The sequence below is a fragment of the Chiloscyllium plagiosum genome, chromosome 6, assembly GCF_004010195.1.
Source record: "Chiloscyllium plagiosum isolate BGI_BamShark_2017 chromosome 6, ASM401019v2, whole genome shotgun sequence".
NCBI lineage: Eukaryota > Metazoa > Chordata > Chondrichthyes > Orectolobiformes > Hemiscylliidae > Chiloscyllium > Chiloscyllium plagiosum.
The window spans coordinates 45,067,525-45,090,364 of NC_057715.1; the positions used below are offsets into that span (position 1 = coordinate 45,067,525).

Consider the following 22,840-nt stretch of genomic DNA (forward strand, 5'->3'; position numbering starts at 1 on the left):
AGGATGTCACCTAGACAGGGGACGAAACGTCTGCAACACAAATTCCCAGCTCGGCGAACAGAACCACAACATTTTTTTCTTTTCACATACCTAAAAAATCTTTTGCTATCCTCCTTTATATTTTTGGCCAGTTTGCCTTCGTATCTCTTTTTTTTCTCTGTGTCTTGCCTTTTTAGTTATCCTCTGTTGCTCTTTAAAAGTTTCCCAGTCCTCCAGCTTCCTGCTCATCTTTGCTATGTTATACTTCTCTTTTATCTTTATACAGTCCTTAACTTCCCTCGTCAACCAGGGCAGCCCCGCCTCCTCTTGGGATCTTTCTTCCTCTTTGGAATGAACCGATCCTGTACCTTCTGCATTATATCCAGAAATACCTGCCATTGTTGTTCCACTGCCATCCCTGCTAGGGTATTGAACCACTGAACTTTGGCCAGCTCCGCCTCCATCGCTCCATAGTTCCCTTTGTCCAACTGCAATACTGACACTCCCAATTCTCCCTTCTCCCTCTCAAATTGCAGAGTAAAACTTATCATATTATGGTCACTACCTCCTAATGGCTCGTTTACTTCGAGGTCTCTGATCAAATCCAGTTTGTTGCACAACACCAAATCCAGAATTGCTTTCTCCCTGGTAGGCACCAGTACAAGTTATTTTGACACTCCACAAACTCCCTTTCTTGGGGTCCAGTACCATCCTGATTCTCCCAGTCTACCTGCATGTTGAAATCCCCCATAAAAACAGTAGTAATACCTTTGCGACAGGCCAATTTTGACTCCTTATTCAATTCACAACACACATCCAGACTGCTGTTTGGGAGCTTGTAGATAACTCCCATTAGGGGCTTTCTACCCTTCAAATTTCTCAGCTCTATCCATACTGACTCTACATCTCCTGATTCTATGTCTCCCCTCGCAACGGACTGAATTATCATTCCTGACCCACAGGGCCATCCCACCCCTCTGCCCGTCAGTCTGTCCTCTTGATAGCACTTATAGCCTTCAATATTCAATTCCCAGGCCCTGTCCACTTGAAGCCATGTCTCAGTTATCCCCACGACATCGTACCTGCCAACTTCCAACGGAGCCCCAAGCTCATTCATCTTTTTTCTAATGCTTCATGCATTCATATATAATATTCTTAATTTGTTATCCCCTCACCCTTCCTATCAATCCCTATTTCACTTGCCCCCCACAGCCCGTCCCAATAACAACATGGGATCTATGATGTTATCATGATTAAAACATATAGTTTTGGTCTGACTGGGAAGTTTTATGGAGAAGTGAATTGATAGAATAAGTCTGAACAATATCCTAGCTGGGATTATGGTAAAAGAAATTTATGGCATCTGAAAGTCAGTTCAGAAAAACATATTCACAATGTCGATGGACTTACTGGTGACCTGGCAAGAAATAAATAATTGCATTTATATGTTGCTTTTCAAACCCTTTGAAGTCAATGGCGCATGTCTGAAGGTTAGTCAATGCTTTTCAATGTGAGATTTGCATTAATGTTTAATTCAGAACTCAATCGCAATTTGTAGCATTCAATCACTCACCTATTGCACACAATCTCCCACTGAGAGAACCTGGAACTTTGATTGATTAATGTCAGGTCATCAAGGCGCATGGATCCCAACAAAGATGCTGTGCAGACATCACAGTCATTACTTCCTGTGGCAAAGTTCCAATATGGAATTGCAAATGAATCATTTCCTATGAGATTCTGAGAGGAATAAATTGGATTTCAATTGTGTGAAAGCATACACAATGTCCAGGAAAAATAATAGCTGTTCAGTGGTGTAATATGTTTGATTAAGCATCCTGTGCTGTGAAATGAACAAGGTAATTTCTTCATGCAAAATTTCCACACTGCAGCCATAGGCACCAGATCACAAATAAAAGATTAAAAATCACACAACACCACATTATAGCCCAACACATTTATTTGGAAGCACTAGCTTTCGGAGCACTGGTCTTTCATTAGGTAGCTGTGGAGTATAAGATCACAAGACACAGAATTTATAGCAAATGTTTGCAGTGGGATGCAATTGAAATTATATACTGAAAAAGACCTGGATTGTTTGTTAAGTCTCTCATCTTTCAGAATGACCATGTTGGTTTCAGTTCTTTCATATGAAAATCCCAGAAATTTTATTTAAGGTTACACTCTCAAGTGAACTTTAACAATAGGTGCCATGTCATTTCAGATTGAAGGTGTGAGGTGCCCTCACAAACTTATATGTGTATGTGCATGTGGGGTGTGTGTGTGTGCGGGGGTGGTATGAGTGTCTGTCAGAGAGTGTGTGTATGTGTATGCATGTGAGTGTAAAGGGGTATAAGTCTGTGAGAGGGTGCGTGTGTTGGTGTGGGAGTGTATGTCTGAGTGTACGAGAGAGAGCTTGTGTATCAGAGAGAGAGGGTGTGTGTGTGTTTAGTGCAGTGGGGTCATCTGTAGTGTGACATGAACCCAAGGTTTTGGTTGAAGCCATCCCTATGGGTACCGAACTTTGCTATCAACCTCTGCTTGGCCACTTTGCGTTGTTGCCTGTCCCGAAGTCCGCCTTAGACTCCTGTCTGACACACACACACCCTCTCACAGACTTATACCCCTTTACACTCACACTCACACACATACAAATGCCCAAGTACCACCAGAACAGTACATGCCCCAACAGGGGCCTGAACATTTTAGACCACTGCTACATCACTGTGAAGGATGCTTACCGCTCCATCCCCTGCTCTCATTTCAGGAACTCCAACCACAATGCTGTGCTTCTTCTCTCAGCTTACAGACAAAAGCTCAAGCATGAGACCCCCTTGCAGAAATAGGTCCAGTGCAGATCGGAGGAGGCAGAGGATCAACTCCGGTGCTGTCTGGAATCAGCTGATTGGGCCATGTTTAAACAGTCCACAGGTACCTTGGACGAGTACATCACCACCATCACTGACTTTATCAGCAAATGTGTGGAGGACTGTATACCAAGGAAGTCAATCCGGGTATTCCCCAACACAAAACTCTGGATGCATCAGGACATACAGAACCTGCCAAAAACCAGATGTGAGGCCTTCAGATCAGGAGACTAACTCAAACATAAGGAATTCAACTGTGCCTTCGCAGAGCCACTAAGACAGCCAAGGACCAATACCGATCCAAACTAGAGACCCAGACAGACACATGGCGACTATGGCAAGGACTGAATGGCATCACAGGTTCTAAAAAGAGACAGTGCAAGATAGCAGATGATGACATATCCCTCGCAGACCATCTCAATGCCTTCTATGCTCATTTTGAGCAGAAGTTTGGTAGGTCCTGATGAACTTATCCCACTGCATAAGAGGTCAGATCAGTTTTCGTTCGTGTGAATCCAAGGAAAGCGATGGGACCAGATGGAGTACCAGGCTGTGCACTCAGAGCATGCGCAGATCAACTGGTAGAGGTCTTCTCAGATATCTTCAACCTCTCCCTGCAGCAGGCCACTATCCCTGCATGTTTCAAGAGGGCCAACATCATCCCTGTGCCTAAGAAGGCTCATGCAGCATGTCTCAATGACCACCGCCCAGTGGCACTAACCTCGGAAGTCATGAAGTGCTTTGAAAAGCTGGTCATGGCATTAATCAACCCCATTACTCTTGACCCAGTCTAATTTGCCTATCGGAACAACAGATCCACGTCAGATGCCATATCACTTGCCTTTCACTCATCCCTAGAACATCTTGACGCCAAGAACAGCTACATAAGAATCCTACTCATTGACTACAGTTCAGCCATCAACACTATTATCCCCTCAAGACTGATTACTAAACTTAGTGATCTCAGACTAAGTCCCACTGTCTGCAACTGGATCCTCAGTTTCCTGACCCACAGGCCACAATCAGTGAAGACTGGGGACAATATTTCATCCTCACTAACACTCCACACTGGAGACCCAGGGGTGCATACTCAGCCCCCTACTGTACTCTCTGTATACCCATCACTGCATCGCCAAATAGCAGACTAATGCCATTTATAAGTTCGCTGATGACACCATCATAGTCAGTCAAATCTCAGATGGTGACAAAACAGACTACAGACGGGAAGTTGAAGACCTGGAAAAATGGTCCACTGAGAACAAGCTAGCTCTCAATGCAAGAAAAACCAAGGAACTCATTATTGACTTTTGGCAGGTTGTTACTCATGTCACCCTACGCATTAACCGCACAAAGATGGAACGAGTGGAGAGTATCAACCTACTGGGAGTGGTCATCCACAACAAGCTTTCTTGGACTCTTAATGTGGAAGGACTGGTTACAAAGGCCCAACAATGTCTCTTCTTCCTCAGTCAGCTGAGGAAATTTGGCATGACAGTGAATACCCTTGCCAACTTTTATAGGTGCGCCATCGAAAGCATTCTGTCTGGATGTATGGCAACTGTACCATTCAAGATCAGAGAACGTTACATGAATGTGAACTCGGCCCGGACAATCACAAAGGCCAATTTCCCATCTATGGAATCCATCTACCAGGCCTGCTTTCAAGAAAAGATTGCCAGCATTCTCAAAGATCCATCCCACCCTGGCAATGTTTTTCTACAACTTCTACCATCAGGGAGAAGATACACAAGCCCGAACACACACACCAAACGGTTTCGCAACAGTTTCTACCCAACTGTTGTTAGAATATTGAATGGACTCACACACTCTTAGCATTTGCCTATTTTTGTTTTTGCCACTGTTTACCTATTATTTGCTATCTATGCTACTTAACTATGTGATCAGCCTGTATTGCTTGCAAGATAAAGCTTTTCACTGTGCTTTGGTAAACATGACAATAAACTCAATTCAATTCAATTCTGTGTCTTACAATCTTACAGTCAACAGCCACCTGATGAAGGACCGGCGCTCCAAAAACTAGTGCTGCCAAATAAACCTGTTGGACTATAACCTGGTGTTGTGTGATTTTTAACTTTATATCCCCAGTCCAACACCGACACCTCCAAATCACAAATAAAAGGGTGAACTTTAGAGGAACATCTTCACGGCATTTTCAACATCCTTTTCAACCAAACTCAAACAGTATTTGCACAGAGGACATGAAGAAGTGGGTTGCAAGTAAACCATGGACCAATCTTATGGTTTGACACCAGCGGGTTTGCCAGTGGTGGGGAGATTGTTAGCAGTATAATTCCCTGAGTGAACACCTCATCACTTTCCGAACCACCCAGGTCCATCCGCATGTATTGGGTTGGCAGATGAGGCCTAGTGTGCGTAGGATTGAGCAAAAATCCCCATTGTCTAAAATACTGGACAAAATCCTGAGCTCAGACTGCAACAAATACACACAGGCCCAGAATGATTTCAGTTTGGGACAAGTTTTCAGCCCAGGATTGGTAGCGTTAATTTTACTGCTTATTGCATTTACCTTTATTGCTTGTATTATTCTTATCTTTTGTATTGTAAATAAAAGCAGAGTTGCTTTTGCCCTAAAATCCTTGTCTATAGTCTTCTTCATTTCAGATTCCCGAAACAAGTCCAGTGTCTAGAACCAGGGATCTGGGGTAATTCAAACCACCTAAAATCAGCAAATTATTGAGTGCAGAACCTCACAGGTGTTATGCTGATTCCAATTGGGTTCTTAAGGACCGGCTATTGACCACTTAAGGGCCAGTTTACACCCAGCTTGCATCTTGAGATTGGTAGGAGGGAATGGGGCCATGTCCAAATGGTCACCCTGCATAGGCCTCTGATGGGGAAGTAGGTTGGGGGAAATGATGTTCCCCCAGGACCAACATAACACTGGTGCACCTCATGCACCAGTATTCTATGGGTTTTCCCTTCCCCTTGGCCTCTCAATTAACACTGTGGCCCTTTGCTGTATCGTCATGTTTCACCTTCACTCCTCTCTGTCACCAAAGCAAGAACCCCAATCCCAACTGTGCACACCTGCACTTAACCTGCTGCTGAGATCTGAGCTTTGATTCTTGTAGTCACAGCCTTGGTCACTGCTGGAACTGGAACTACAGGAGCCACTGATCAGATGTAACCAAATATCTCTGTGGGGGAGCTTTCACAAAGTGAGGAGGGGACAAAGTCCAGTCTCTAGCTAATTAAACCTTCTCTGTGCTTTGCAAAGGCAATGTGATTAATAAGGAAATATTTCTCACTGACTTTTCAGATAATGAGGTGGGAAACCCCGCCATGGAAAAGAGTCTACCCCATTAATACATAATCTATTTGAAGTACAAAATAAAGGGTATTAGTAATCCTCGAAGGGAGAGGAGTGCAGAAAATATATCTCAATTTTCTGGGTTCAAATCTACCCTTCCTTTTTCTTATTCTCCACCTTTTTAAACACAGTTGTATATTAAAATGATTCATCACACTCATTAAACCAAAGTATAGCACTATCCAACCTGTAAATCTTTCTCCAGCAACATTAAATGATATCGATGCCAGGTAAGAAAAGCTGGACCTTGGTGAGAAAAATCTATAGCTTTAAATGCCTGACCAGGTCCTGCAACAATGAGGAAAAAAGATTTAAAAATTAATAAAATTACTTTTAAGTCTGATTCAGTTAAATCAAGATTTGTCATTTGCATATACAATCGTCACTCAGAAAACTCAGAAAAATACTCACCTAAAAGTTTTCCAGATACATAGGAGTATGCTAATTTTGACTTATTTATAGAATGTTTTGGAAGGCCAGTCAATATCATTAGTGTTTGAACTTAAACTTTAGAGGTCCGAGTTAAAGATACATGTTATTGTGGTTTGTAAGAGCAAACATGAATCATAGAGTCATAGACTTGTACAGCATGGATCCAACTTGTCCATGCCAACCAAATATCTCAACCCAATCTAGTCCCATCTGCCAGCACCCGGTCCATATCCCTCCCATCCCTTCCCATTCATGTACCCATCCAGATACCTTTTAAATGTTGCAATTGTACCAGGCTCCATCCCTTCCTCTGGCAGCTCATTCCATACACATCACCCTCTGTGTGAAAAAGTTGCCCCTTAGGTCTCTTTTATATCTTTCCACTCTAACCCTAAACCTATGCCCTCTTGTTCTGGACTCCTCTATATTGGGTAGACAGGCCGCCTACTTGCGGAACATTTCTGAGAACACCTCTGGGACACCCGGACCAACCAACCCAACCACCCCGTGGCTCAACACTTCAACTCCCCCTCCCACTCCACCAAGGACATGCAGGTCCTTGGACTCCTCCATCGCCAGACCATAGCAACACGACGGTTGGAGGAAGAGCGCCTCATCTTCCGCTAGGAACCCTCCAACCACAAGGGATGAACTCAGATTTCTCCAGATTCCTCATTCCCCCTCCCCCCACCTTATCTCAGTCCCAACCCTCGAATTCAGCACCGCCTTCTTGACCTGCAATCTTCTTCCTGACCTCTCCGCACTCACCCCCACTCCGACCTATCGCCCTCACCTTGCTCTCCTTCCATCTATCGCATTTCCAACACCCCTCCCCCAAGTCGCTCCTCCCTACCTTTCATCTTAGCCTGCTTGGCACACATTCCTCATTCCTGAAGAAGGGCTCATGCCCGAAACGTCGATTCTCCTGCTCCTTGGATGCTGCCTGACCTGCTGCGCTTTTCCAGCAACACATTTTCAGCTCTGGACTCCCCCACCCCAGGGAAAAGACTTTGCCTATTTATCCTATCCATGCCCCTCATAATTTTGTAAACCTCCATAAGGTTATCCCTCAGCTTGATGCTCCAGGGAAAACAGCCCCAGCTTATTCAACCTCTCCCTATAGCTCAAGCCCTCCAGCCTTGGCAACATCCTTGTAATCTTTTCTGAACCCTTTCAAGTTTCACAACATCTTTCCGATAGGAAGGAGATCAGAATTGCACACAATATTCCAAAACTGGCCTAACCAATGTCCTGTACAGCCACAAAATGGCGTCCCAACTCCGGCACTTAATACTCTGACCAATAAAGAAAGCATTCTTCACTATCCTATCTACCTGTGACTCTACTTTCAAGGAGCTATGAACCTGCACTCCAAGCTCTCTTTGTTCAGAAACACTCCCTAGGACCTTACCATTAAGTGTATAGATCCTGCTAAGATTTGCTTTCACAAAATGCAGCACCTTGCATTTATCTAAGTTAAACTTCATCTGCCACTCCTCAGCCTATTGGCCCATTTGATCAAGATCCCATTTTAATCTGAGGTAACTTTCTTCACTGTCAACTACACCTTCAATTTTGGTGTAATCTGATAACTTGCCAACTATACCTCTTATACTCGCATCCAACTTATTTATATGAATGACGAAAGGTAGTGGACCCAGCACCGATCCTTGTGGTACTCCACTGGTCACAGGCCTCCAGTCCGAAAAACAACCCTCCACAACCCACTGTCTTCTACCTTTGAGACACTTGTGTATTCAAATGGCTAGTTCTCCCTATATTCCATGAGATCTAACCTTGCTAATCAGACTCCCATGGACTGCATTCATTCATTTTCAGTCGAACATCAAAACTAGACTTTGCAAGTGATAAGTGCACTTTAAAAATGGATATAACAACATTTTCAGTGTTATCTAAATTAAGAGTTGAGATTGGATTTTAAAGCTATATATAAGCAGTGTACCGTACATCAATGAAACAACATTGAGTGAACCAATTATCTAGTTTAATAGGACATAGAAGAACATCATAGGATCCCCAAAGCATGGGAAGAGGCCGATTGGTCCAGTGAATCAGCACTGACCCTCCAAAGAGCATCCTACCTTATCCCCAGGATCCCACATTTAGCATGGCGAACCTATCCATCCCTGGACACTACAGGACAATTTTGCATGGCCAATCCACCTAACCAGCACACCTTTGAACTGTGTGAGGAAATCAAAATGCACACACATGGGGAGAAAGTACAAACTCTGCTCAAAGCTGGAAGTGAATCTGGGTCACTGGCAGTGGAAGGCAGTGGTGCTTACCATAGTGCCACTCTTTCCAACATTAAACTGTTAACTGCATGAGAAGTGAAGGATTAAGGTGATCTGTACACAAAACTGATTTCTACCATTAATATTGGAGCTTGCAATTAGCTTTTAGCAATTAGCTGATGGAAACACATGCTACTTTATATTTATGCATTGGGTGAGTGTACTAAGTAGTAACCAACAAGTGTCTCTTGCTGTTGCAATAACCTGGCCTATTTCATACCTAACAATTCATTAAGAGCAGACAGGCAGCACATAGTTGAGTATCTCACCCTATCAGATGTTTTGGCACTGGAAAGCTGGATTGTAGAAGCCACCTGTTGAAGTCTATTCCAGAAGGGATGCAGAGGTGAGAAGGCAAGTAATTGTTATCTTCTTATAGTGCTGTGGGGGCTCACAGGGACTCACAGTCACAGAGATTTTCAGTACAGAAACAGACCTTTCCATCCAACTCGCCCATGCCAACCAGATATACTAAATTAATCTAGTCCCATTTGCCAACATTAGGTTGAACTTCACTAACATGTTCCATGCCGACCTTGAGTTCACCTGGATCATCTCGGATACCTCCCTCCCCTTCCTGGGCCTCTCCATCTCTATTAACGGTGACCGACTCAACATGGACACCTACTACAAACCGGACTCCCACAGCTACCTGAACTACATCTCCTCCCACCCACACAACCCCCCCCCACCCCATAAAAATGCTATTCCTTATTCCCAATCCTCAGCATCCGCCATATCTGCTCCCTGGAGGACCATTTCCGCCACAGAACATACCAAATGGCCTCCTCATTCAAAGAACACAATTTCCCCTCCCATGTGGTCGATGATGCCCTCCAGTGTATCTCATGCACTTTCTGCACTTCCAACTGCAACAAGGACAGAACCTCCCTGGTCCTCACCTTCCACCCCACCAACCTCCAGATACATTGCATTATCCTCTACCATTTCTTCCACCTACAAACAGACCCTACCACCAGGGATACGTTTTCCTCCTCACCCCTATATGCATTCCATAAAGACCATTCCGTCTAAGACTCCTTTGTCAGGTCCACATCCCCCGACAACCCACCCTCCCCTCCCAGCACCTTACCCTGCCACCGTAAAAATTGCAAAATCTACGCCCACACCTGTATTCCTGATGAAGGGCTTTTGCTTGAAACGCCGATTTTACTGCTCTTCGGATGCTGCCTGAACTGCTGTGCTTTTCCAGCACCACTAATCCAGAATCTCGTTTCCAGCATCTGCAGTCGTTGTTTTTACCCTGCCCACACCTCCTCCCTTACCTCTGTCCAAGGCCGCAAAGGAGCCTTTCACATCCATCAGAGATTTACCTGCACTTACACACATATCATCGACTGTATCCGTTGCTCCCAATGTGGTCTCCTCGACAGTGGAGAGACAGGACGCCTCCTTGCAGAACGCTTCAGAGAGCATCTTTGGGAGACACACATGAAGCAACCCCACCTCCCCATGGCCAAACACTTTACCTCCCCCTACCACTCCCCCAAGGTTATGTAGGTCCTCCATCACCAAAGACTTATCACCCAATGCCTTGAGGAAGAACACCTCATCTTCTGCCTTGGGACCCTCCAACCACAGGAGATCAATGTGGACTTCATCGGTTTCCTCATTTCCCTTCCCCACCTTATCCCAGATCCAACCTTCCAACTCAGAACCGCCCTCTTGAACTGTCCTACCTGTCCACCTTCCCTCCCACCTATCCGCTCAACCCTCCTCTCCAACCTATCACCTTCACCCTCAACTTCATCTACCTGTTGCATTCCCAACTAACTTCCCCTCAGCCACACCCTGTTCCCAGCCTCTTTGGGCCACCCCACATTTCTGATGAAGAGCTTATGCTCGAAATGTCGATGCTTCTGTATCTCAGATGCTGCCTGACTGGCTGTGCTTTTCCAGCACCACATCCTTCGACTCTGATCTCCAGCATCTGCAGTGCTCGCTTTCTCCCATATCACTCTAAAACCTTCCTATTCATATACCCATCCAGATGCCTTTTAAATTATGTAATTGTACCAGCCGCCGCCACTTCCTCTGGCAGCTCATTCCATGCACGCACCGCCCTCTGCAAGAGAACATTGCCCCTTAGGTCCTTTTTAAGTCTTTCCACTCTCACCTTCAAGCTACGCCCTCTAGTTTTGGACTCCCCCACCTTAGGGAAAAGACTTTGTCTATTTATCCTATCCATGCCCCTCATGATTTTATAAACCACTACAAGATCACCCCTCAGCCATCTACGCAGTAGAGAAAATCGCCCCAGCCTATTCAGAATCTCCCTATAGCTCAAATCCTCCAACCCTAGCAACATCCTTGTAAATCCTTTCTGAACCCTTTCAAGTTTCACAACACCCTTCCGACAGGAAGGAGACCAAAACTAACCAATGTCCTTTACAGCTGCAATATGATCTCCCAACATCCTATTCTCAAAGCACTGACCAGTAAAGGAAAGCACACTAAACGCCTTCTTCAATATCCAAACTACTTACAACTCCACTTTCAAAGAACTATGAATCGGGACTCCAAGGTCTCTCTGTTAAGCAATACTTTACCATTAGCTTGACAATAAACTGGAGACAAGGGCAGGGTGTTGCTTCCAGAGGCCAATATCTCATCCTTCGGGTTCACCTGCCACCCATGGATCTGACTACCCCTAGATTGTGAAATGAAGACTGGGACAGTATCTATAGAGAGGTGGAGGGGTGGGGTGGGCTGGATTTTGACCTATTTTAAATTGTACAGGTATGTGGGAATTGTAGGTACATGTGATCTCTGAGAAAGTCTGGATTTCACATACAAACTATAGTCTTGCTGCAAACACAATTCCATTCCAATTGAAAACTGAGCTGATCAATTTCAGTTGACTAGGTTTTAACATCTCTGTTTAGTAATTGCTACTAAAACGAAAGGGCATTGACGCCTTGAAATGTAAGATCGAACACCCAAAGTTTACAAAAAACACAAAAAAATCCTTTAATTTAATAATTTCAATTATATCAAATGTCAAAATTTCCAGTATGTCAAATCAAAGCAGTCTTAAGAAGTCACTAAACTAGTTTTCTTATTTATTCAATTTGTGGGATCTGGATGTTGCTGGCCAGCACTTATTGCCCATTCCTAGTTGCCCTTGAGAAGGTAGTGGTAAGCTGCCTTCTTAAACCACTGCAGTCCACCTGTTGTGCATTGACCCACAATGTCAGTAGGGAAGGAATTCTAGGATTTTGATCCAGCAACAGTGAAGTAACGGCAATAATTTCCAAGTCAGGATGGTGAGTAGCTTAGAAGGGACCTTAAAGATGGTGGTGTTTCCAAATATCTGCTACCCTTGTCCTTCTAGATAGAAGTGTTCGTAGGTTTGGAATGTGCTGTCTGAGGGTCTTTGGTGAATTTCTGTAGTGCTAACCACTGTGCCACCGTGGGGCGGCACGGTGGCACGGTGGTTAGCACTGCTGCCTCACAGAGCCAGAGACCCGGGTTCAATTCCCGCCTCAGGCGACTGACTGTGTGGAGTTTGCACGTTCTCCCTGTGTCTGCGTGGGTTTCCTCCGGGTGCTCCGGTTTCCTCCCACAGTCCAAAGATGTGCAGGTCAGGTGAATTGGCCATGCTAAATTGCCCCTAGTGTTAGGTAAGGGGTAAATGTAGGGGTATGGGTGGGTTGCGCTTTGGCGGGGCGTTGTGGACTTGTTGGGCCGAAGGGCCTGTTTCCACACTGTAAGTAATCTAATCTAATCTTATAGGTAGTACACACTGCTGCTATTGAGCGTCTGTGGTAGAGAGAGTGGATGCTTGTGGATGCAGTGCCAATCAAACAGGCCGCTTTGTCCTGGATGGTGTCAAGCTTCTTGAGTGTTGTTGGGGCTGCACTCATCCAGGCTAATGGGGGGTATTCCTTTACACTCCTGTCTTGTGCCTTGTAGATGGCAGGCAGGCTTCAGGGAGTCAGGAGGTGAGTTACTCATCGCAATATTCCTAGCCTCACACATGCTTTTGTAGCCACTGCATTTAATGTGGTGAGTCCTGTTGAGTTTCTGATTGATGATAACACCCAGGATATTGATAGTGGAGGATTCAGTGATGATGATGATAATAACATTGAATGTCAAGGTGCCATGGTCAGATTGTCTCTTATTGGTGATGGTCATGGCCTCGTATTTGTGACATGCAAACGTTACTTGCCACTTGTCAGCACAAGCCTAGATATTGTCCAGATCTTGTTGCATTTGGACTCGGACTGCTTCAGTGTCTGAGGAGTCGCAAATGAACATTGTGCAATCATAGGCAATCATCCCCACTTCTGACCTTATGATGGAGGGAAGGTCATTGATGAAGCAGCTGAAGAAGGTTGAACATAGGACACTACCCTGAGGAACTCGTACAGACATGTCTTGGCGCTGAGATGACTGACATCTCACAACCATGACCATCTTCCTATGTGTCAGGTATGACTCTAACTACTGGAGAATTGTCCCCCAACACCCAATGAATCCAGTTTTGTTCAGGCTCCTTAATCTACACTCATTTGAATGGAGGTTTGATGTCAAGGGCTAGCACTCTCACCTCACCTCTGGAATTTGGTTCTTTTGTCCTTGACTGTGATGAGGTCAGGAGCTGAGTGGCCCTGATCGAACCCAAACTGGGTGCCATTGAGCAGGTTATTGCTAAGCAGGTGCTGCTTGATAGCATTGTTGATGACACCTTCCATCACTTTACTGATGATCGACAGTGGATTGATGGAGCAGTAATTGGCTGGATTGAATTTGTCCTGCTTTTTATTACAGGACATACCTGAGCAATTTTTCACATTGTTGGATAGATGCCAGTGTTGTAACTGTACTGGAATAGCTTGGCTAGACGAGCAACAAGTTCTACAGCACAAGTCTTCAGAACTATTGAGTTTGAATTCACTGACACAGGGAAATTCATATTTGATCGTCAAGAATTGGCTTTGTCTGAATGGTTCCAGTAACAAATAATTGTGAGAATTTAGCAAAGTTCCGCGTGGGAGAAAAAGAACTTAAATTGCAGGAATTCAGTGCAAAGCTTGGACATTATATCAGGAGACTGAAAGTGGGGGATGATAGTTATGATGATTTATTATTAATTTGTATCGGTCAATACAGCAGTGCAGGCTAATCACATTAACACCGGGCTAAAGAGTTCATTCATCAAGACAAGTTTAATCCAATTTGGTTTGTAATATGTTGAGGGTAGCAGGCCAAAGAAATTATAATTGAAGCATTTAACTTGATAAAATAATTCAAATGAGTAGACACAGAGAAACTACATTCTCTTGCTCTGGAAATTCAAAATGAAAGGGACACAGTCATAAAATGAGATTATAGAATCATCATTGAATGCCTACAGTGTGGAAACAGGTCCTTCGGCCCAACCAGTCCATATTGACCCTCTGAAGAGGAACCCACCCAGATCCATTCCTCTACCCTTTTACTCTACATTTACCCCTGCCTAATGCACTTAACCTATATGCCCCTGAACACAATGGGCAATTTAGCTTGGCCAATCCACCTAACTAGATCTAGACTACTCCGAGTAAATCAGGAATTACAAAGTTTGTGTGAAAACTTGTCCCCCAAAAAAATCATCAATCCTAGGTTAACTTAAATACTCGAGGCTAGGAATGATAGATTTTTGTGAAATGGTGTAAAGACAAGTGGACAGATTATAGTCTTAGAGGCTGAAAGACCAATATGTATTTTAATTGCTGGCACAGCGGTAATTAATACCAAAACCCTGAGGTTCTGGACAGGCTGGGACAAGACATACTTTAACTGTCACTCATAAAGCAACATTAATGCCTTTTCATTCTCACAATATCATAAAATGCACAATAATTACTCATTTCACATTGTAGCTACCTTCTTATCAAGTAAACGTTAATATAAAATTGATCATGTAAACAAGAGACCTAGAAATTTGTCTACTCTTGATAAATAAAAAAAAGTACAACTAACCCAGCAGTGTGTCTCTGGTGGAGTAGTAATGAAGCCACACGAAATAATTGTATATTGTGACATTTGCTACTTGTGGTTGAGTCCCATTAGGTCCTAGCAAACTAAGCCAGTGTTGTGTAGCAATTACATAATCAGGGTGCATTGTAGTTTTGGCTAGATCCAGTGCATCCAGGAACTGCTGTTGCTCTGCTGGTGTCAGAGAATGGATATTTTTTCTAATCACTGGTGCTCTTCTCAGGTCACAGTTTTGGCCAGTCCATCCAAATTTGCAATCAGCACAGTTATACCCAGCAAAATTTCCTATTACAGTGAAGAGAAAAATTTCACAAGTTACAGAGAATGATGTTTCATTATTAACTGTACAGCAATCTTTTTCTTTTTAAACTATCATTATAGATCTCTTTCAGCTAATTAAATACACACTCATACATTACTCACGTTTTCAAACCTGCTCTGTTTGATAAATGGCACTAAATTCAGGTATTGAATTTTGCATCGACACCTTGATAACATTGTTGTCCTTATCCAGCAGAATCAACTTGATGGAAGTTGCATTTTTAATTCACATTGAGTTGACTGTATTTCTTTTCTTCTACTAATCAGCCTGGTACTAATATCAGCCCCTTCTCTGTTCTGGATGTCCAATGTAAAAGCAATACCACTTCCTGAATGGCAAACTGTGAAGCACACAGCGGAATATTACTAATTGGGAGACCTGATCAGACGAGTACTGCAAAGCATGTACCAACCGATCTAAGCAGACAAATGTTCCTTTCACGATCTTTGATAGCACTAGTCTGTTGGCTGTGTGGTTTTAATATACTGATTATCTGCTTTTGCCCAGCATCGTCAGAATGGAGTGATACAAACATATGAGTTAGGAGTAGGCCATTTGGCCCCTCAAGCTTACTTTGTCATCAATAAATCAGAGATAAACTGATTCCTGCTGAGAATTTTCAAGTTCCTAATTTACAGAGATTTCTGGAATTTTCGTATATCCTCTATAATGAAAGCTGATATAAAATACAATTCATTTGCCCATCTCCTTCTTTTCCATTATTACTTCCCCAAGCTCACTTTCTATAAGACTAATGCTTCAACTTACTTTTTAAAAACAAAATATATAGGAAGTCTTAGAATCTGTTTCATATTTCTGGCTAGCTTTCTTTCCTGTTCTAATTTTTTTCCCCTTCATTAACCTTTTAGTCTTTTTTGTATAATATGTCCAATCTACAGATATCCACCTATCTTTGCATAATTATATACTTTTTCTTTAAGTTTAATAACATATTTAACTTTTGTAGTTATCCATGATCCTGCCCTCAGATTTTTTCTTTCTCTCCTGTGATCTAATTTACACTGAATCATGATCACTCATCATCCTTGTGCTCATTCACCTGCTCCATTAACATTGACATTTTAAAACTCTTGTTCTCATTTATGATGACCTTCATTGGTGTGTGCCTCACTATCTCTGCAATCTTCTGCAATTTGGGAAAGCATCAAGAACTACACATTCTCTTGATTCTGTTTTCTCACTTTTGTCAACACTATGTTGTGGATGTCCTCCTCAGTAATTCTCACTGCCAATTCACTTTGATCATCTTATAAACCTCTCCTAAAAAAACAATCTCTTGACCTGTCATGATGCTTTCCCTCCTAGGTGAGTATTAATGTTTGCTGAATCAAGAATATGTAAATCGCCTTGAAACATTTCACTATGTAAGTGTTGATGGTAAATCTGTTAAGCCTTATCATTCTGGAATTATGCTGAACTCACTTCTCCAAACTGGCGTTCTTTACCCACACTAAAAGGTTTTTGACTCTTTTTCTTACAGATATCAACCCAATGTCCTTGCATCAGAATTTTCTGAAGTTGAGGAAGCTACAAACTGATCACTGAACCAGCAAAAGTAACTGAAGGTTACAGAATCACAAGATCAAGGAATCATGTAACAGACTGCAAAAATCACAGTGGAAGGTGATCAAACCTCCTCCTAGGCTGTCTCTTCTCTGGAGGGCAACTTCAGACTTTCAGCCTACCACATAAGGGTAGTCACTCTGTGGAATTCTTTACTAGAGGAGGTTGGGTCATTAAGCACATTGAAGACTGAGATTGACAGATTTTTAATCAATAAGGAGATCAAGAGTTATGAGGAAAAGGCAAGAAAGTTGAGGATTATCAGATCAACCATGATCTCATATAAGGGTGGAGCAGACACAAGGGACCGTATGGTTGACTTCTGCTCCAACGTTTACTGATCTTCCAGTCTAATTCCTCATTCTTGGGATCATTCTGGTAAATCTCTTCTACACTTCCTTTCAAATGTTGACATATTTCAAAGGTGGACCAAATTTGTGATCTGTCTTGGTTCACATAATCTGTGCCTCCATTTACAAAGTCCAGGATTCCAAGTGCTTTGCTCGCTGATCTTGCTGCCTTCAAAAATGAATGCTCAAACACACTCAGGCTTCTCTCTCCTTGCACCCCTTTCCAAAGAAATGTCATTTAGCTTGTATTGCTTCAACTCATACTCCCTATCAAACATATCATTTTTCCTGAAGTTCTGAACTTCATCAGTCATGTATCCAACCATTCCACCGAACTGTTCAAGCCCTCTTGAAGTCAATGACTATCACAGTTTCTATTCCCACATACAGTATCATTACAAATTTTAAAGTTGTGCCCTACATCAGGTCATTAATGTATATTAAAAGCAAGAATTTTAGAACTGATCTTTAGAAACTGCTCTCCCTCTAAATCAGAAAAGCAAATATTCATTATAACTATCCAATCTGTGTTCATTTTAATAACCTTTGTATTATTAAAAGGATAAAGCACCAACGGAGACATTTCATAAAGATTCCACAAGCATTACACAATTAGTTAGAACTTATAATTTGTCTGGAAAGGCAGCATGTGTTTGGGTTCTTTTCTGCAAAAGGCAGATGTTGTTAGATAACAAAATAGTCTGATCGGAGAAATGTGGGAAGGTTTGGCCAAACCTAAGGTCCATAAAAATCATTCACAAATCCAATAGAGAATTCTGAAGAAATCACCAAATCATGAAAGTATTATCTAGAAAGTAGCCATTCAGCCCATTGTGTCTGCTCCTGCTATCCACCATGACCGCCATTCTTCAACCTCATAAAACCTCGTGTTGGCAATGATCTTCTCGTCTTCACTGGCAACGGGGGTGGTACCAGGGGACTGGAGAGTAGCGAATGTTGTGCCCCTTTATCTGCCTTTAAACGATCATCTAACATTCTGCCTAAACCTGCCTCCACAAAACATATAGGCAGTACATTCCAGATCCTAACTACATGGTGGGAAAATGTTTTTTTTTATCCTCACACCAGCCTTGCCAATAATATGAAATGTCTTCCCTCCAATTCTCAATTTTTCTTGCAGTTTCTCCAAATTTAACTGTCGAGTAGTAAAACCAGAGAGTGCCAAGAATGTAAAATCTGCAAGTAGGAGAGTAGCCAGCAGGAGATGGAGGAACAGATATGATTTGGCAGTGCCGGTATTGGACTGGGATGGACAAAGCTAAAAATCACACAATGCCAGGTTATAGTCCAACAGGTTTATGTGGAAGCACTAGCTTTTCGAGTGCTGCTTCTTCACCAGGTGGTCGCTGAGTATAAGATCATAAGACACAGAATTTGTAGCAAAAGTTTACAGTGTGATGCACTGAGATGATATATTGAAAAAGACCTTGATTGCTTATTAAGACTCGCATCTTTTAAATGACCATGTTGAATACATTTCTTTCATGTGTATATCCAAGAACTTTTTTAAAGTTACACTTTCAAGTGAACTTTAACTATAGATACTATCTCAGCTCAGGTAATGCATTGAAGGTGTAATGTTAAAGTCTGTCTGTGTCCCAATGTTCAGACTGATTCTATTTCTAAAAAGGGTTTCACCACTTGCATGGATTCATCAAGTTTTTGAGCTAAATAAAATGTAATTCTGCAAGTACAAATTCACCCAACAAACTTATATGTGTGTTTGTGCATGTGTGTGTATGTGTAAGTGAGTGAAAGAAACTGTGTAGTACAAGGGGGTCACCAGTAGTGTGACATGAACTCAAAATCCCAGTTGAGGCCATCCCTATGGGTACTGAACTTAGCTATCAGCCTCTAAACAGCCACTTTGCGTTGTTGCCTGTCCTGAAGTCTGCCTTGGAGGATGGTCACCTGAAAGTCCGAAGCCGAATGACCAGGACCGCTGAAGTGTTCCCCAACTGGGAGGGAACACTCCTGTCTGTTGATTGTTGTGCAGTGTCCATTCATCCAATGCTGTTGCCTCTGCCCGTCTCTAATGTACCATGCCTCAGGGCATCCTTGCCTGCAGCGTATGAGGTGGCCAGTGTTGTCTATTTCATTGGGAGCAGGCAAGGATGCCCTAAGGCATGGTACTTTGGCGCAGCCAAGCAGAGTCTATGGTAACAGATGAATGGACACAGCACAACAATCAACAGACTTCTGGAGTGTTCCCTCCCAGTCAGGGAACTTCAGCAGTCCAGGACATTCGGCCTCAGATCTTTGGGTGACCGTCCACCAAGGCAGACTTTGGGACAGGCAACAGTGCAAAGTGGCCGATCAGAGGCTGACAGCTACGTTCAGTACCTATGGGGATGACCTCAACCGGGACTTTGGGTTCATGTCACACTACTGGTGACCCCATTGCACTACAGACACAGACACACACACACACAGACCCATACACTCATGCAGACTCTCTTATACACAACTTCCCTATCATATATTCACATATACACAGCCCCCACACTCATACCCACACACGCTCTTTCTCACAGACTATTACGCCTTCACACTCACACATATACTCTCTCACAGACACTCATATCTCCCCCCCACACACACACACTCACATTTGTGGGGTGAATTTGTAATTACAGAATTACATTTGATTTTGGTCTAAAACTGCATAAATCCATGTAAGATTCTGTAAATCCTTTTTTTTAAGAAATAGAATCAGTCTGAGCATTGGGACACAGACAGACTTTAACTTTACACCTTCAATGGATTATCTGAGCTGAAATTGTTAAAGTTCACTTGAGAATGTAACTTTTAAAAAGCTTCTGGGATTTACATATGAAAGAACTGAAACCAACATGGTCATTCTAAAAGATGAGAGACTTAAGAAACATTCCAGGTCTTTTTCAATATATCAGCTCAGTTGTATCACACTGTAAATGTTTGCTATAAATGCTGTGTCTTATGATCTTATACTCCATAACCACCTGAGGAAGGTGCAGTGCTCCAAATGCTAGTGCTTGCAAATAAACGTGTTGGACTATAACTGGTGTTGTGTCATTTTTAACAAGGAAGAGATGTCAGCAGATCATGGAAAAATGTTAAAAACAACAGTGGGTGGGTCATTTTAATTTCCCCAACATTTACTGGGACTCTCTTAGCTCCAGGGGCTGCGATGGGGCAGAATTTGTTCTGCACATCCAAGTTGATTTCCTAAAGCTTTGGGCCAAGTAGGGTAGGAGCCTTTTTAGATATTGTACTAAGGAATCAGCCTGCCCAAGTGATTGAGATTTCAGTGGGGGAGCGTTTTGAGTGCAGCAATCATAATTCCATAAACTTGGGATAGTTATGGATTAGGATCAGACTAATCTTTCGATGAATGCTAAATTGGGGGAAAGACTAATTACAATTGTATTAAGCAGGAACTGGAGAAATGAGATGGGGCTGTTTGAGGATGAGTTCATATCTGACACATGGGAGTATTTTAAAGGTTAGTTGATCAGAGTTCAGGATTAGCATGTTCTGTGAGAGGTCAAAAATAAGAGTAGCAAGATTCAGTAATTCTGACAATGACAAAAAAGATTGACAGATTAATCAAAAAGAAAAAGGAAGTGTCTCTAAGCTTTAGGTAACTGAAATCAGATAAGGCCCTTGACAAATACTGTATGAAAGAAGGGGGAAAGAACTTACACAAGGAATTATGAGGTCTAAAAGAGATCATGAAATGTCTTTATCAAGTAGGATTATGAGAATCCCAAGGCATTTTATATATTTATATTAGAAGCAAAAGGGTCACTAGGGAAAGGTAGGTCCACTCAAGGGTGAAGGAGGGATTTTTTGCATTGATCCAGAGAAAGTGGGTGAAGTCCCTAATGAGTACTTCACACTGGTATTCACCAAGAAGAAAACAATTCGTGATGGTAAGACTAGGAAGGGGGTATGTTGATATTCTAGGGCATGTCGATATTAAGTGGTGTTGGGTGCGTTGAAAAAACATTAAGGTAGATACATTCCCACAGCTTGATATCCCAAGATACCTAGGGAGGCAAGGAATGAGATTGCAAGGGCCTGTCAGAAATCTTTGTATCCTTTTTAACCACAATAAAGTGTAGAGATCAGTTGCTTTCAAACAACTAATACATATGCACCAGTTATAAAGTTACATTGAAAATCGATGGGCTAATCAAAGGATTAAGCCAATTCCTTGTACAGAAGCAGAAAGGAGAAAATTATATTACCCAGACATCTGCAGGTCCGATTAAAGAATTTGAGCGGCCACCTCTCCCGGTCATCCACGTTTCGCAGATTGTAGGGTCCACTCCAGGGTTTCTCACTTACTTGCATGTCAGTACATTTCCCTCGATTGAGTTCAGCCCCGCACAACACTGCCGGATCCGAGCCCTGCGATGGGCAGCATGTCTTGGAGAGCAGGGCAGGGACTGTGGTACATGCGCGGGGAAACTGAGCAAAAGCCAGTTCAACAACCCCGAGCGTCATCCACAGCCAGAGAGATCTCCACATCTTCCTGAAACGCCAGTAACCCACCTTAAAAACTGAAAGATTCAAACTTCGCTGCCAGGTCCGTTTAAAACTAACGTGAATGCTTCGATTCAACGGAAATCTGATAGTCTGCAAGGATTCCTAATAAAGGCCTCACTAAGGGAAAAACAATCATGCAAAGCCTCTTGTGACAGGCGCATGATTTGTGACCCTTTAACCTGCAGCAATTCTTCTGTCAAGCAGATGTCTTATGACACTCTTCATGATCCATTGAAATTCTTCTGTTTTATTTTCGATTGAAAACTTTCTATTGTTCAGTGCCTGTGATAAGTCTGATGAAGCCTGATTCATTACTTGTCTTAGCTGCCTTAAGCGATATTGGAGGACGATCCGGGAATGTGAATGGTCTTGTGGCAGTGTTCCCACATTGACATCTATGCAAAGGATCAATTTAATGAAGAAATGTAAATGTTAAAATTAATAATAAGAAAATGAACTCTTAAACAGAAATTGAATAAGTACCAAGAAACTTGTGAAAAAGTGTAAAAAATGTAGAACTTCGAAAGGCCTTGGAGGCATGATTATCAGAAAATAGTCAAACATGCAGAAGATAATAAATAAAGCTAATAAACAGCCAAAGCTAGAGTTTTAAGTCTAATAGAAAGAACAGGCATGCCAGGTTAATGAACACAGCAGGACAGGCAGTGAGAATTGTATTTATTTCAATGCAAGGAGTATAACAGTTAAGGCTTAGAAGCTGGATTAGTACATGGAACTACAATGTTGTAGCCATGATGGTGACTTGGATAAGAGGACAGGACTTTCAGCTCACCTGTTTTTTTTTAATGAATCTGTTCACAGATGTTGTTATGCACATCTGGAGCAGGTGGAACTTGAACCCAAGCATCCTGATTCAAAGGTAGAAACACTACCATTGAACCACTAGAGAGCCCATGATTCCAGCCAATGTTCCAGTATTTAGTTTTAGGTGTGATAGTGAGGGATGTAAAAGTGACGAAGGAGTTGCATTACAGATTAAGGAGAGGTTCATTGCTTTACTAGGAGCGGACATCTTGGAAGGCTCATCTAGCAATGTCATATGAGTAAAAGTTCAA

General features: G+C 42.6%; 1 protein-coding gene across 1 annotated transcript in view; it reads right to left on the reverse strand.

Moving 5' to 3' along the window:
- dct (dopachrome tautomerase) overlaps positions 1 to 22,555 on the reverse strand; it is a 58,816-nt gene extending 36,261 nt beyond the window's left edge. The window contains exons 1-4 of the mRNA XM_043691451.1: positions 21,464 to 22,555; positions 14,940 to 15,239; positions 6,386 to 6,486; positions 1,553 to 1,719 (exon numbers count right to left, since the gene is read on the reverse strand). Of these exons, the coding sequence (XP_043547386.1) occupies positions 1,553 to 1,719; positions 6,386 to 6,486; positions 14,940 to 15,239; positions 21,464 to 21,746 (851 nt within the window). The 5' untranslated portion in view covers positions 21,747 to 22,555. The remainder of the gene's footprint in view (positions 1 to 1,552; positions 1,720 to 6,385; positions 6,487 to 14,939; positions 15,240 to 21,463) is intronic.
- Between the last annotated feature and the right edge of the window lie 285 nt (positions 22,556 to 22,840).